This window comes from Cibotium barometz, chromosome 5 (assembly GCF_041138505.1).
Source record: "Cibotium barometz isolate CiBa-2024 chromosome 5, ASM4113850v1, whole genome shotgun sequence".
NCBI classification, from domain to species: Eukaryota; Viridiplantae; Streptophyta; class Polypodiopsida; order Cyatheales; family Cibotiaceae; genus Cibotium; species Cibotium barometz.
In genome coordinates, this window is record NC_141050.1 from 59,678,513 (window position 1) to 59,693,919 (window position 15,407).

The 15,407-nt window shown below is 46.8% G+C and overlaps 1 protein-coding gene across 13 annotated transcripts in view; it reads left to right on the top strand.

Moving 5' to 3' along the window:
- The first annotated feature begins 297 nt into the window (after positions 1–297).
- LOC147638709 (uncharacterized) overlaps positions 298–15,407 on the top strand; it is an 89,262-nt gene continuing 74,152 nt past the window's right edge. For 2 of the 13 annotated variants that reach the window (XM_086798675.1, XM_086798681.1), the window contains exons 1-3: positions 325–651; positions 1,086–1,139; positions 1,284–1,764. In XM_086798675.1, the coding sequence (XP_086654801.1) occupies positions 1,336–1,764 (429 nt within the window). In that variant the 5' untranslated portion in view covers positions 325–651; positions 1,086–1,139; positions 1,284–1,335. Of the gene's footprint in view, positions 652–1,044; positions 1,182–1,283; positions 1,765–15,407 lie in introns of all 13 variants that reach the window. The other 11 variants (XM_086798673.1, XM_086798684.1, XM_086798672.1 and 8 more) reach the window with 9 other exon arrangements.

Below are 15,407 nucleotides of genomic sequence, written 5' to 3' on the forward strand. Positions count from 1 at the left end.
GATATATTAGAATAATCACTAGTATATGTTTCAATCACTAGTATCTGTTTCATTAGATCCACAAATTAAAGCATAGGATCTGTGGTGGTAGCCTCATGTTTCAACTCATTGAAACATTTATCTAGCTCCTCAGTTCATTCTACATAAATGTTTCAACTCATTGAAACATTTATCTAGCTCCTTAGTTCATTCTACATAATTGTATTTATTATACTTGTCTTTCTCCACCCCTTTAGAAAGATTAGAAGGATTTAGTGCAATAGTGTATAAGAGCCAGACCAAAAACTTCAATGAACTACTTGAGAAAAGGCCTTTTTTGTGCTCATCATTCTTCTTCCCCGAATCATGAGCAATTCTCTTTGAATCAAAATTCAACTTTTGTGCCTTTTGTCATTCTTCGAATACAACGTCGGCTGTTCTGTCCGAGGTCAACATACGAAATAATATGCTGCTGTGATCTGCCCGCAACACCCCTCGCCGCCCCCGCCTCTCTCTCTCTCTCTCTCTCGCTCTCGCCTTCGTGTGTCTGTTTCAGTCAACGTTTGATTAATCTCTACAGTAGTCTCCCTTGAACCCACAGAACATATCCCCATTTTGGGCAGGAGCCTTGAGCTGCAGAGGACTGGACTTGTGCAGAGATTCTTGTACATGGTAAGTGCTTTCTGCTTCAGTCCAGAATTCCGTCTTTGTTTTTCAGAAAAAAAAAACTTGTTTGTTAGGGTCTCATAAAAATTCCACTTCAAGGGAGCAGGAGATGGGTGTTGTTTCCCTGCGGTCTCTGTTTTTCTGCAATTCCAAAGTTGGGTCTCTGTGTAGGCTTGCAGATCCTGTGGAATGCTAGAACAGTTAAAGGTTAAAAAACTTGCAAAGTTATTGTTACTGCCTCCAGATTAGCTGCCATACAAGAAGCTTTAGAGCAAGGGTTGTCTCCCCCTTTTATTGAAAATGATAAGGCTCATTAAGCCATTTGTGTCCCAAATCACTAAAAGTTTTAAGTCAATATCATATTAGCTGCTCAATGGTTCCTCTGATTTGAGTTTGCAGATATTTTCTCCCTTGTTGCCTTTGATTTTTCTATGAAGCAGGCTTCATGAATGATGCCGTTTTTGAAATTTCTCTGGCTGGCTTAGCTGCCTTGGGTAATGCTTTTTTAAGTGCAACATGCAACATTTTATACTCATGTAATATGCTGTGGAGATTTTCTGTTTCTCATAACTTGACAACACTTGTACAATCTTCGTTACATTTCTCAAAGAAAGTTTTTTGTCTGTTATGTTGTGCAGAAACCCTTCTCCATGAAAACTAGTGCAGAAATTTTGGTTGCAGTTTGAAGAGATGGGTGATCTGCGTGTCACCAAGCATCAAAAAGTATTTTCTAAGCCAGATGGCTTAGGTGCAAATGGAGAGGTGAAGGACATTGAACCTACAGATAAACAAGAGGAGTGTAAAACTCTTATAGCTGTTGAGTTCGGCAATGGAGAAGGAAGTCCTTTGTCCCAAATTGGGTCTGTCAGCCCTGAGCAACAAAAAAATAAATCAGGTGCGGAAGTGGATGTAGAGGAGGCTGAGATTAAGGACATGCATGAGTTCACAAAGGTAGAGGTCAGAAATGATAATGATGATTGCCATAAAAGAGATGGGCTTCAAGAGCTTTTACAGCTTGCGCAAGAGTATGAGTCAGAGGAGCCTCCTATGGATAATGAACCTGATAGTAACAATGAGGATCTCATCAATGGGTACCCTGAAGGAGGATCATCTGTAAAGGTGAATGCCAAATGTTTATTTTTTTCTTGAGACGAATTAACCGACGCATTTTGAAACTGATACTAGTCATGTTTGAGTTCATCAAAGCCATGGTGGATCGGTTGGTGAGTGTACTTTGCTTGGTGTAGGCCTCCTGGATCTTTAGTATGTCAAATTAATTTTGTGCATAATCTTTGTGAGATTCCTGAACTGCTGCCCCCCGCCCCCCGCCCCCTGCCCCCTGCCGCCCCCCCTTCCTCTCCTCTTTGTAAGCCTTCATATCTTGATAAAGCTGTGACTTTACGAGAGCTAGAAAAGGTAGTAGGGTTTGGTCTATGGGATTCCAGAGAAATAAAAAACCAGGGCTATCTTTCCTACCAACACACAAGATGAGCTCTTTAAAAGGACTTTCGGGCAGATGAATCTTTTCCTTGTCCAAGGGTTGGTGAAGGGCTGTGAGATGGCTGTCCTGTTGCGCAAACCATCTGCATGTGCATGCTTATATAGGGCTGGTCAAATTTCATAACTGATCTGAGTCATGCGTGAGCAAGCTGTCTCCATGATCGAGCTCTCGAGCAAAGTAAGAGCCCATAGCCGCTACATGTTGTTGGTTGCCTAAGCATATTGGGCAAAGTGAGAAACCCCTCCAAAACGTGTGGTAACTTTTGTCTGATGTGTGCATAGGCTGAGCAACAAGGAGTCTGCTCTCCAGTCTCTATCTCCTTGTATATCACTGTTCGCATAGCCAAAAAGGTTTTTTTGTTCTTACCAGAATCTCATCCACTCATACCATACACATAATTGAGGTCAACTGCAACCTGAGTATTCTCTTGTGCCTCCTGTTTCTAAACTTCAGCCACAACCTGAAGATAGCGGGATCTAGTGGAAATCAATGTCATTGCTTGTCTAGCGGCTAGCCCACAGAGGGTTGGTGTTTGCTGGTGTGGTTGTGCCTGTTTGGGAGCTTTTGTGTGTGTTGCCCAATACTTATTGTTGATGTGCAAACAAAAGTACTCAAACTTTGAATATATTGGAGCCTTTCCATTGTTTATGCAAGACATGACACAAATGGAGTCCTATGGCTTGTAACTTCATTGTTTCTGGAGGAATGTTCAGTAGCCATCATGCATCCGCTTGTGTGTTGTGAACCCATCCTGATGTTAGTAGTTCGATGGTCCTTTGCGGTTTGGAGCCTTCCCATGCAAGCCTTCGCAGTCTGTCATTAGGCATGAGCTTCATGTTTGTAATATAGTTGTACATAGTCTTCAAGGCAGATATTTTGAAGGGCATGCTCATAGTTTCTAACAAGAGGATGGAGTACAGGAGGGTAATAGGCTTGCTCCCATTTCTCTTTTGTACTTTCTAAATATTAATCCAAGTGTTCTAGGGGGTGCTTCTGTTAGAAGTCATCTCCTGTCTTTATCAGACACCAGGGCCTCTGTTGTGGGTGTGCCCGCCCTTTGTAGGTGTTTTCTCATTTTTCCTCACTCCCCGTATTTTTTTCCCATTTTTCCCTATTTTTTCAGGGTGTGGGAGGTAGTATTGGACGTGTCGGCTATACCAGATGCTGGCCGACTGGTCATTGGCAGTCCCATATTCTCTCTGCTGCTGGCCGACTCCACACGTGTGAGGGCTGACCCTGAGAAGCTGGCCCACTGGTGATATTCACTGGTCGTGGACATTTTTGTCCTGTGTCGGCTGTCCCTACTGCAGGCCGACTGCATATATGGGGCCATATATAAAATGGCCCCATGGCTCCCCACTCATTGTATCTTGTTTTCATCTTCGGGATCTTGTGTATAGAGAAGATATACACGCCTGTCTCTCTCCTTCTCTTGTGCTGTCTATTTTTTACTCTACTTGCTCTTGTGGTCTCAGATTTGGTTATCATCTCCGCTGCGTATTTTGACATGGTATCAGAGCCCTAGGCTCTTGAAAGATCTTGGGAGTTTTCTGAGCAAGAGGGGGATTGTTGCGTTGCTGATTGGTGGACTGTTAGGGACTGTTCGCGAAGAGAAGAAGCAAGAGGAAGGCGGGCTGAGTTGCTGGACAGCCACTTGCAGGTTCAAAGTTGTTTTTCCCCACCCACCCACCCACCTTTTCAGTTACATCCCTGCGATGGCAGATTTGCTAGAGCTGGCTGAGAAGCATGTGAAGATCCCAACACTCCCCACGTTCCCAGTGGACCGTCAGTTGGACGGGAACAATTACGGCATCGGGAAGGTTATGATGGAGTCTGTGCTGGAGTCATATGACCTTGTTGATTTCATCGTTATCGGGGTTCCACGGCCGGAAGCAGAGGAAGGGGAGTTACTGTCGAGGAAGGACCGCGAGGCACAGGCACAGATGTGGGATCGTGTCAACGCCTGGGTCTGGTCATTTATCTTCCTCAACTGCACACCGCAAGTAATCAATCACGTAAAGCATATGACGCTGGCCAGAGGCATATGGCAACACTTGGCTTCTCTTTATAACAGGGTATCGCCCATGAAGAGGATTTCCTTGGAAGTACAGATGCGGGTTATGAACCCTGCAAAGTCGTCGACGATGCGGGAGCACATTAACAAGCTGCTTGCCCCTTCAGCAGGAAGTCCTCCAGGCTGGGAAGGAGATATCATCAGAAGATTTAGGGATACAGATTGTATGATCCAGAGAGGAATGAGATTGTTGTCAGCCGGGATGTGGTCTTTGATGAGCATGTTCTAGTATCCAATGTCGAGGAGCCGCCACTTCTTGGAGATCCAGAGGAGTCTGATGATGATTCCCAGACCATTGTTCCAGTTGATCAACCTCAGTCAGTACAGGAGGTTGAGCCCGCAGCTGGAGTAGAGCCCCCGCAACGGCAGGAGACTCCACGATCCATTCGAGTACCCAGGTGGTTGATGGACACCCTTCGGGAGTTAGGTGTCACGGAGCTACCCTCCGAGTGGACCACGGAGGACGGCCCTCAAAGATCGCATAGAGTCCGCGACAAAAGCAATGCAGCGGAGCTTCTTCAGGTAAACTATGCTTTGATGTCTCGTATTATGCGGGACAAGGAGCCCACTTCCGTTAAGGAAGCCCTTTCACAGGATACTTGGAGGAAAGCCATGCAGGTGGAACTTGATGCCATCAAGAAGAACAACACATGGGAGTTGGTACCGAGGCCGTCGAAACGGTCAGTCATTGGTGTCAAATGGGTCTTTAAGACCTGCCATGCAATTTCTTGTCCGATGGACCCTAACTCCAAGCTCTCCCATGGGCTGTGATGATCCCTCTCCCCTCTTTGAGGACAGTACACAGTACCGGAGGCTTGTTGGTCCGCTTATTTATTTGACTTACTCCAGGCCTGACATTTCTTACAGTGTTAGTGTTCTTTCGCTCCTTGACATTCTCATTGGTAGGCCGCTTTGAGGGTTCTCCGATACCTATTCGGTACCTTGGACCATGGTCTCTCTTTCAAAGGAGGCATTGAGCTTGTTGGATACTTTGACGCTGATTGGGCAGGTGATCAGAATACTTGAAAGATCCACTTTTGGTTATTGCCTCACTCTTGGTTTTGGTCTTCTTTCCTGGAGATCCAAGAAGCAGAATATAGTTTCATTATCTTTTACTGAGGCTTAATACCGTGCTTATCTGGATACTTGTTGTGAGCTATTATGGTTGTTCCAGATGTTGAGCAATCTTGATGTACTCTCGGATTATCCAATCCGTATTCTTACAAACATCCAAAGTGCCTTGGCGTTGGCTTGAACTTCATCTTTCCATGGCAGGACCAAACATATTGAGGTCCACTTTCACTTTGTTCGTGAGCTGGTCTCGTCGACGACATCATCACTTGAGTATTGTCCTTCTCAGGACAACATTGCTGATCTCTTTACCAAACCTCTTCCTCGAGATTCTATTGATCAGCTCCTTACCCGTATGGGAGTCAGACCCCTGTACTCCAGTTGAGAGGAGGTGTTGGACATGTCATCTCTAGCATTTAATCTCCATTTTATGCCACTCTTAATCTAGATATTTATCTTAGGTAATTAGGGATTTTCCCTGTAATACGCGGAAGCTTTGGAGAAGGATCGGTACTTCAAAACTCAGAAATCAGCACTCTTTTCGCGACGGAATTAATGCACAAACTGAAAGGAGATGTGCAGAAAATAGAGAGAGAAGGGGGAGATGGAGAGGACACAGTATTGGGTCCCAATTACCCTGTGTAGGGCCCCCACCACGGATGGTGTATTTGCTTTATTAGAATGATGTAAATCTGAAAACAAATACAGAAAACTTGACCTTTTCTTGGATGGAAAATCCTGCCCTTGACCTTCAGAAGTCCACCCCTTTGCTTGGCAATCTCCTTGGCTTGACTGGCCCTTGATTGGCTTGAGCTCTTGGTGAAAACTGAGATGAATGATGGGATTATGGCCTCCACTATTTATACTCCTCCTCAGGAGCAGTCGGCCAGCTGAAAATCAGGCTGTGTCCCACGACTGGTGGAAATTCAGCAATAAATGCTGAATTAAATCTCAAAAAATACTACCTTTTTTTCCTAACAGGCTGAAAGTGATGTGCCTGCTTCTGATTGGCTGGACACCACTTTTGTCCACAATCCCAAGGCTGGGCAGCCTGTATGGGCTGCCCCATACATGCCTACAGCCATATAAAGGCTGTAATCTCCTGAAAATAGCCTTATCTTTGGCCTAGGACTGTCCCACAGCCCTTCCATGGTTCTGTGGCATCCAATGCCTGTTCCCATTGAGTACCGAATTCCTCGGAATCCGCGTACGTGTGCTTCATGTCTTCTAGTCCTGTACCAACAAGGTCAAGTCTAGTGGTCTGAATCGTAGATACTTGTCCCTTCCTGCTCAAAGCATCGGCCATTGGATTGGCCTTTCTTGGAAGGTACTCAATCATACCACCGAACTGCTGGAATATCTGACTCCAGCGGTGTTGTCGATCACTCCACTGTGCACTTGGCATCGTCTGAATCCAGCGCAATGCCTGATGGTCAGTGCGAACCTCGAAGTCACGGCCATACAGGAAATGTTTCCAATGTTTCAAGGCCTGTATAACTGCCAGGAGTTCACGATCATAGACTGAGTAGTTCTTTTCGGCGGGCAGTAACTTACGAGACATGTAAGCTACTGGATGACCATTCTGTTGCAATACACTGCCAATTGCGATGTTACTCGCATCGGTGATCACTTGAAATGGTTCGTCCCACGAGGCAAGGGCTAAACAAGGCGCTTCTGACAAAACCACCTTGAGGTTCTGGAATGCCTCCAACGCTCGTGGAGTCATTCGAACTCGGCCACTTTAGCCGGACCCAGTCGAATGCCTTCAGCACTAATTATATATCCCAAGTAATGTACCTGGAACAGATAAAATTCTGACTTCTTTTCATTGACGTAGAGCTCGTTGCTTTCCAGCAACTTAAGGACTTTCTCCACATCAATGTCATGTTGCTCAACTGTAGCTGAAAATATGAGTATGTCGTCCAAAAATATGAACACACTCTCTCCAATCAACTCCCGGAAAACACGCATCATCATGCGGTTAAATGTAGCTGGGGCGTTCGTCAAACCAAATGGCATGACCACAAATTCATAGTGGGCCCGTTCTGTACGGAAGGCTGTTTTGGGGATGTCCCCCTCTACAATCCGTACCTGGTGGTACCCACTCTTTAAATCTAGTTTGGAGAACACCTTAGCTCCATTCAGCCTCTCGAGAATATAGTCAATTCGAGGCATCGGGAATCTGCTCTTGATAGTCAGCTTGTTGAGTGCACGATAATCGACACACAATCGAGAAGACCCATCTTAGATCGGTGTTGCAAATGGCGACACACTGGGGCGGATGAATCCAGCTTGCAACAATTCTTGGAGTTGGCGGTCCAACTCCGATTCCATTGCCTTAGAAAGGCGATACGGAAACTTGCTCGGGGGTTCTGAGCCTGGGAGGAGGTCAGTCCTGTGATCCTCCGGTCTGGACGGGGGGAGCTGGGGAGGGAGACTGTCCCGAAGAAAAATCTTCTGGAACTTTTCATGGAGGACCGAGTACTTCTCGGAAGCATTGGCCACTGTCTGGGCTGTCTGGATGTAAATCATCGCACACTGTGCGCCTTTTCTGACTGCTCGCTTAGCCTGCAAGTGGCTTATGAGCGGAAAGTTTGGAATACCTGGCTCACACTTAATGGTCACCGGGGTGTTCGACACATTCCGATTGATTTGAAACGTGTGCTTGTCCCACTTGACATCAGGAAGAAACTTGTGAAACCATTGGATACCCAAAATTATGTCTGCTCCTACAAGAGGGGCAACCATAAAGTCACGCACAAACTCTATGCCTTGAATCACTAACTTAGCACCTAGAGCTTCATACTCGACGCTCGTTGTCATACCTGTGCTAAAACCCTCAACCTGTTTGTCCACCGGAGTCAGCTCGAAACGGGCACGCCTAGCGGCCTGTTCCGTGACCACATCCTCCGTGCTGCCGTTGTCAAACAAGACAACGACTCTCTGGCCACCTATGTAGCCAAAAGACTTGAGCAATTCGTTGCGTTCACACTCCTGGTCATGGGCGCCCTTCTGCTTATCTTCGAGCTCCCGGCTAATAATTGCTCCAACTGAAGCACCGGGGGTTGAAGAACTAGGGGTAGCCGCTGGGGTCTGTGTGGGAGCTGTGCTCACCACGGAAGCTGTGGAGGCGGCGGCGGCCTTTGGAGGCTTCTTCAGACAATCCCGAGAAGTATGTCCTTTTGTGTGACAAAAGAAACATCTACCCTCCTCTTTGTACTGAGAAAGCTCCTCAGCACTCAACTTGCCACCTGTCTTGCCTGCCTCCGCTTTCTGGTCTGGAGTAAGCTTAGACGCATTGTTCGAGTTCTTGGAGCTAGAGGCTCCCGGGCTTTGTCCTGGGGAAGACCCTGTCTGGTTCTGGCTTTTGTCCCCCGAGGTGTTAGCCCTGGGAGAAGCCGGCTGGGAAGTCTTGGGCTTGCCACCATTGTTTTTCATTTCTGCACTCTGTGCAAGCGAGAGTGCGTCCTCAAAGGTGGCTGGCCTAAACATACGCACCTCCCATTGGATTTGCGTGTCCAGGCCATACAAAAACTGCCCTTTCTTGTCCGTATCAGATAAGCCTAATTGCAGACACAAGGTCGAAATTTTATTGGCAAACTGAAGGACTGGTTGCGCGTTCTGACGCGCTCCCCTGAACTCGTCTTCGAGTCGCTCAAGGTAGTGGGGCGGTAGAAACCGCTGCTTAAGGTCGCGGACGAATTCGTCCCACCCATAAGCTGCCATACCTGCTTTGGTGTGGGCATGAGCCCACTGAGTCCACCAAGGAATGGCCTCACCTTCCAAGTACCAACTAGCTAAGATCACTTTGTCAGTATCTGTTTTCCTAACTGCGGCAAAGTAAGCTTCAAATTGATGCAACCATGAATAAAGAGTTGTGGGATCGAGTTTACCATTATACTTACTAAAATTCATTTTCTCGGGAAAATGATTCGAGGGCGCCGCCGGTGTTAATCTGGCGTCCAAAGCTCTGAGGTAATGCTCGTGTTCCACGCGTCGCATGGCGTCGTCTTCTCGTTGTCGAATCTCCAATGCATGCATCTGCAACTCAAGCAAGGAGCTTGGCTGCGGCTGTGACCCCGCGAGAGGGTCCCTGTGACGAGGATCTGGTATCTGGGATATGGAAGGAGAGGGAGGAGGAGATGGAAAACGCGACGCTGGAGAGCGAGAACGCTCCTCCAGAGCCAAGATCCGCGCCTTCTGCTCATCCAACTTGGCTGTCTGGTCTGCGATTGCTCGCATCATCTGCTGGAACATGTCTGTGACACTCAAGCCTGGTGCCCTAGCTGGGTTGCCTGGTGCACTCTGGTCCCATGGTTCTGGTTCTCTCTCGTCGCCGAAGTTGGCCATAGCGGGAAAATGCAATTCCTTTCCGGAACGCAATCTGACCATCCACTATATGTGTGGGAGACTTCCGGAGGCTAAAAACCAACCGTCCTTCGAGGGACAGGAGTCACTCCGAAAGGGGTAGTCCACCGGCGTCTAAAAACCAACCACACGAGCGAAAAAATTTTCTGGTTTTCTTTGCTGAATCTTTGTCCTTGAAGTAGGCTCTGATACCACTGTAATACGCGGAAGCTTCGGAGAAGGATCGGTACTTCAAAACTCAGAAATCAGCACTCTTTTCGCGATGGAATTAACGCACAAACTGAAAGGTGATGTGCAGAAAATAGAGAGAGAAGGGGGAGATGGAGAGGACACAGTATTGGGTCCCAATTACCCTCTCTAGGGCCCCCACCACGGATGGTGTATTTGCTTTATTAGAATGATGTAAATCTGAAAACAAATACAGAAAACTTGACCTTTTCTTGGATGGAAAATCCTGCCCTTGACCTTCAGAAGTCCACCCCTTTGCTTGGCAATCTCCTTGGCTTGACTGGCCCTTGATTGGCTTGAGCACTTGGTGAAAACTGAGATGAATGATGGGATTATGGCCTCCACTATTTATACTCCTCCTCAGGAGCAGTCGGCCAGCTGAAAATCAGGCTGTGTCCCACGACTGGTGGAAATTCAGCAATAAATGCTGAATTAAATCTCAAAAAATACTGCCTTTTTTTCCTAACAGGCTGAAAGTGATGCGCCTGCTTCTGATTGGCTGGACACCACTTTTGTCCACAATCCCAAGGCTGGGCAGCCTGTATGGGCTGCCCCATACATGCCCTACAGCCATATAAAGGCTGTAATCTCCTGAAAATAGCCTTATCTTTGGCCTAGGACTGTCCCACAGCCCTTCCATGGCTGGGGGGTCCAGCCTGGGCCTTCCTGGCCCTCATGGGGATGGTTTCACACCATTCCCATGCCCATACTAAGCTCCGGGGTAGCCCTATGGGCTGGCCCCTTGTCCTAAACATAATCTACTCAGTGATCTGGCATCCGGTACCATACCAGATACACAGAACCACTGACATCATTCTAGAGGGAGACTCACAGCGCGGACTGGCACTGTTTCGTGTGCAGGACAGTGCACACTTGACCTTAGACTCCTGTGCAGGACAATGCACACCTGACCTCGGATGACTGAGATGGATCCCTGGCTGACTCGTCCCGGACTGGGCTCACATGGGACCAGTTCACCATCCCAGGTCCTGCACCTTCTGTACAGAAATGTCTACGTGGCATCCAAGTGCGGGATGCACGTGACATTCCCATATTTTTTTAGCTATTTTAGGCATTTTTATCAGACGTGGACATTTGTCCTCTAGCCCTACAAGAGCTGACTAGCTCTACAGATATGTATATAAGCATGGACATTGTTCATTCATAATTCAATCAATACTTTTCAGTTGCTGTCTCAAGTGTTGGATCTCTCTTGGCTGTCTACACACTCTTGTTTGATCTCTACTTGCTTCTGCTTCATATTCACATATTCTCACTTGGGAATGGCCACGAAAACGGATGATGTCTCGGCACTGGAAACAACTTGAAACTAGGAAAAGGAAACGGCATGTTTCTCCTTTATAACTAGGGCTCACAGATGGTGTGATTCTCTAGTAATCCCTAATCCTAGTATGTTCCATGGTCATGGCACATGCATTTGAGTTATATGGGGCTGACGCATCCACCTCTGCATCATCTTGATCGGGATTCAGATGTGAACTCATTTGTTTGCAGTGTGACTGCAACCACTGGGAGTCTTTATCTGCAACTCTACAAGGTACTTGGACTGGCACACTTTGTTTGAATGGTGGACATAGTGTATGTTGGGGTAAAGGGATTATGCCCACCCTTATAGTGTGTACAAGCCCATAAGTTATAGTACATAGTACACTTAGTACTTTTAATGTACTAAGTGCACTATGTGTACTAGTGCAAATATACATGTGTGATAGGGGAGTCACACACTCATACACTTGGTGAGTTGACTTATCCCCACAACTCTCTCTCTCACTCTCTCCCTTCTTCTCTGTGTATGTCTCCCACATGAAACCCTAACTCTAATCTCCCTTCGACTGGTATCAGAGCCTGCGTGTACTGTACGGACCTGCGTGCTGCATTAGAACTGGTCGCCTGGGTGTGCTGCGTGTGCAGAACTGGCCGCTAGTTGCCTGCGTCAGAACTGGTTGCGGGGGTCAGCCAGTTGCAGCCGAGGGCTGGTTTACAGCGTTTTCAGCCATGGAAGCTATGCGTGTGTATCCGGAGTGCGGTGTGCAGTCTTCTTGGTGAAGAAGAAGGCGGAGAAGCATTTCGAGCAAGAGGCAAGAGCCAGCATGGGAACGCAAGCCGACAAGCTGTGGAGATTCTATAAGCATTCGTATCCACAACGGGCGGCGCTCAGCCCACTTTGAGGCTTACGTGGTAGGAGTTTAGCGCGCAGCTGGAGGAGTCGGGCGCCGTGCGTCGCTGACCTCGATAGCGCAACTCGTCTCCCGACTCGCTGGGGCAGCGCTCGCAGCAGGTGGGGCACCTGTAGTAGCGAAATGCCGCCAGCTTGCAGTTCCATCCCCGACACTGCCAGCCTGCGGTTTCATCCACGCCTACAGCCAGCCCAAGGCGAACACGTAAAAACAGCCAGTCACAACCACCTGCTGCTGAGAAGCTGCGCTGGGCACACACACATGCCTCTGACAGAGTCGTCTGCCTCTGTCTTCACCGTGAGAACCTACGCCCAGCCACAACTTACCGTTACTGCCACTGAAGACACCAAGAGGCCGTCGCAGCACGTCTGAAGAGCAGCAGCAACCATCCGTACCTGCACAGTCAGCAAATACGAAGCAGCAAATTTGACTCCTCCCTTTCTGCAACATTAATCAGAAATTGCCACGAGGTATTTGCTTCAATTTTTTTTTGGGATTTGCAATTGAGCAGGTACAATTATCAATTGAGTAGATACAGGTGCCAAATTGCTCAAATTTTGAGCAAAATTGGCAACATTGGGTGACATTGGTCACATTCAGGATCAATTTGTAGGAAATTGGATGTCAAAATTTGGGGCTTTTGATGTAATTGTGCCATTGGGCATTCATACATGCTGTATGATGTGAGTAATCTCACATTTGGGGCAAAATTGCAGGAAATTGGAGTGCAGATCAAAGGGCTTTTGTGCCGATTGGGTTGATTTGCATGCAGGCATTGGCATTTGATGCTTTGGGCAATGTGTTGATGCCTGTTAAGCACTCAATGTGCCTGTAAATCAAGGGGCTTTTATGTATTGGATGTATATGTGGCCAGGGGGAAGCATTGTGAAGACTTTGGATGCCTTCATGTGCGTTAATGTACCATGTATGATCAGAAATTGATCTTGAATCAAGGGGCTTTTCAAGATTTTATGCTTGTTGAGCTTGGCAAAGCAGCAGGGAAGACTTTTATGCCTTGAACCCTCAGAAATCCACTTGCAGTCAAGGGGCTTTTGCCCAATTTCTGTCCGGGACTGTTGTATGCAGTGGTGGGGACTGTCAAGGTCTGATTTTCACTCATTTGGACAGCCAAGAGAGCATTTATTGCTACTGTACTTGCTGGTACAGATTTGGTACAACTTTGTACAAGTTTTGGCATGGCTGTACATTGATTTGAGTGAGGAAAAGGCTCATTTTCAGCTGCTGTACTTGCCGGTACAGATTTGGTACATCATTGGTGAGCACTTAGTACTGTTGTACAGTACTTTGGAAGGGGAACAGAGCACATCTAAGGTGCTGTCCTAAATCTGCAGCAACCAGATTTTGGTGATTTTATCACATTCAGTGGGAGTAGAGTTGCATTCGTGCTTCCGCAATGGGAGATAAACTTTGGGAGAACAACTCTGAGCACTTTGTGTGCTTTGGTGCAGTGTTTTGCACATCTTGCAGGGAGTCAGGCATTGTCAAAGGTTGCATATTGTTATGGCAACCACAGGTGAGAGCTCTTCATTGCTTCACATCAAGAAGCTTGAAGGCTCACATAATTATGACATTTGGCAAACCCAGTGCTATAATGTGTTGCTCCAGAAGAAGCAGCACAAGCCCATCAAAGAAAGGGGTGTAATGCCCGCTTCTCTTACTGCTGAAGAATGGGAAGATATGGATGAGCTGGCAAGATCTACTATCATGTTGTCTGTGTCAGACTCTTTACTTTTCAGCATTCGTGAAGAGAAGACAGCTTGGGGAATGTGGCAAAGATTGCAGGACTTGTATGCCCAGCAAAGTGCCTCAAGCGAAGTGTATTGGTTGAAGAAACTCATAGGTCTTCAAATGAAGGAAGGGGCGTTTATGACAGCCCATCTAAATGAGTTTAATGGTGTTGTTAGCCAGGTCATCAATCAAAAGCTGGCAATGGACGATGAGTTCAAAGCCACTTTTCTCTTATGCACTTTGCCAGAGAGTTGGGACACATTCAGGACAGCCACTAGCAATTCAAATGCTATGCTGTCATATGCAGATGTGGAGGGTACTCTTCTTCAAGAGGAGATGAACAGGAAGAACAATTTTGTTGGAAAGTCCAATGCAATGAATGCACGTGGGAGATCCCAGCAAAGGGATAAAAGCCAAGAACGGGGAAGGAGCAAGTCCCGCTCCAAAAAGGACTTGGAATGCCATTATTGTGGCAAGAAGGGACATATCAAAAAGCAATGCTACAAATGGAAGAATGATCAAAAGGAAAAGGGCAAAGGAAAAGACAAAGACAAAGATGAAGCCAAATATGCAAAGCCAAAGGGCAAAAGTGGAGTCAAGATTGAAGAAGTCAATGTGTCACATGCAGGTGACAGTGAGGATGAAGTCCTATTCACGTCTTCACTTGATGCCCATTCACTTCTTGTAGGAGATGGTCATGGTATGCACTCATGGATCATTGATTCAGGTGCCTCCTTTCATGTCACAGGTTGCAGAGACTTGTTTGTCAGGTATACTGCTGGCAATGAAGGAGTAGTTTATTTGGGTGACAACCATGCATGCAAGATTCTTGGCAGAGGTGATATGAGGCTTGTGTTTTCAGATGGCTCACAGCTTATGCTCCATGATGTCAGGCATGTGCCTGAGATCAAGAAGAACCTGCTTTCTACTGGACAGCTTGATGATGCTGATTATGTTACCACATTTGGTCGTGGAAAGTGGAAGATTAGTAAGGGCTCACTGGTTGTTGCCAGAGGCTCGAAGGTGGATACTCTTTACTTCATGCATGCTGGTGTTTGTCACCATGCTAATGTAAATGCAACCGAGCTGCCGGAAATCTCTATGTGGCATAGCCGGTTGGGACACATGAGTGTCAATGGAATGGAGCAATTGTCTCGTTTTGGTTACTTGCCTTCTCTAAAGTTCTCAAGTTTTCAGTTTTGTGAGCATTGTATATATGGTAGGCAACTCCAGTGCCCCCACAAGAAAGCTCTTGGACAGAAAGATGCTCAGTTAGAGCTTGTGCATATAGATGTATGTGAGATGACTCAGCTTTCTTTGGGAGGAGCAAAATATTTTGTGTCTTTTATTGATGATGCCACACGCAAGGTGTGGGTTTATCCTCTTCGTTTGAAGAGTGATACATTCTCAGTGTTTCAGAAGTTTGTTGCTCATGTTGAAAATCAAACTGGCAAAACACTGAAGGCTTTGCGTTCCGACAATGGTGGAGAGTATATGTCCAAACAGTTTCAGGACTTTTGTGATGCTAAAGGCATCAAGAGAGAGCTCTCTACTCCTCATGATCCTCCACAAA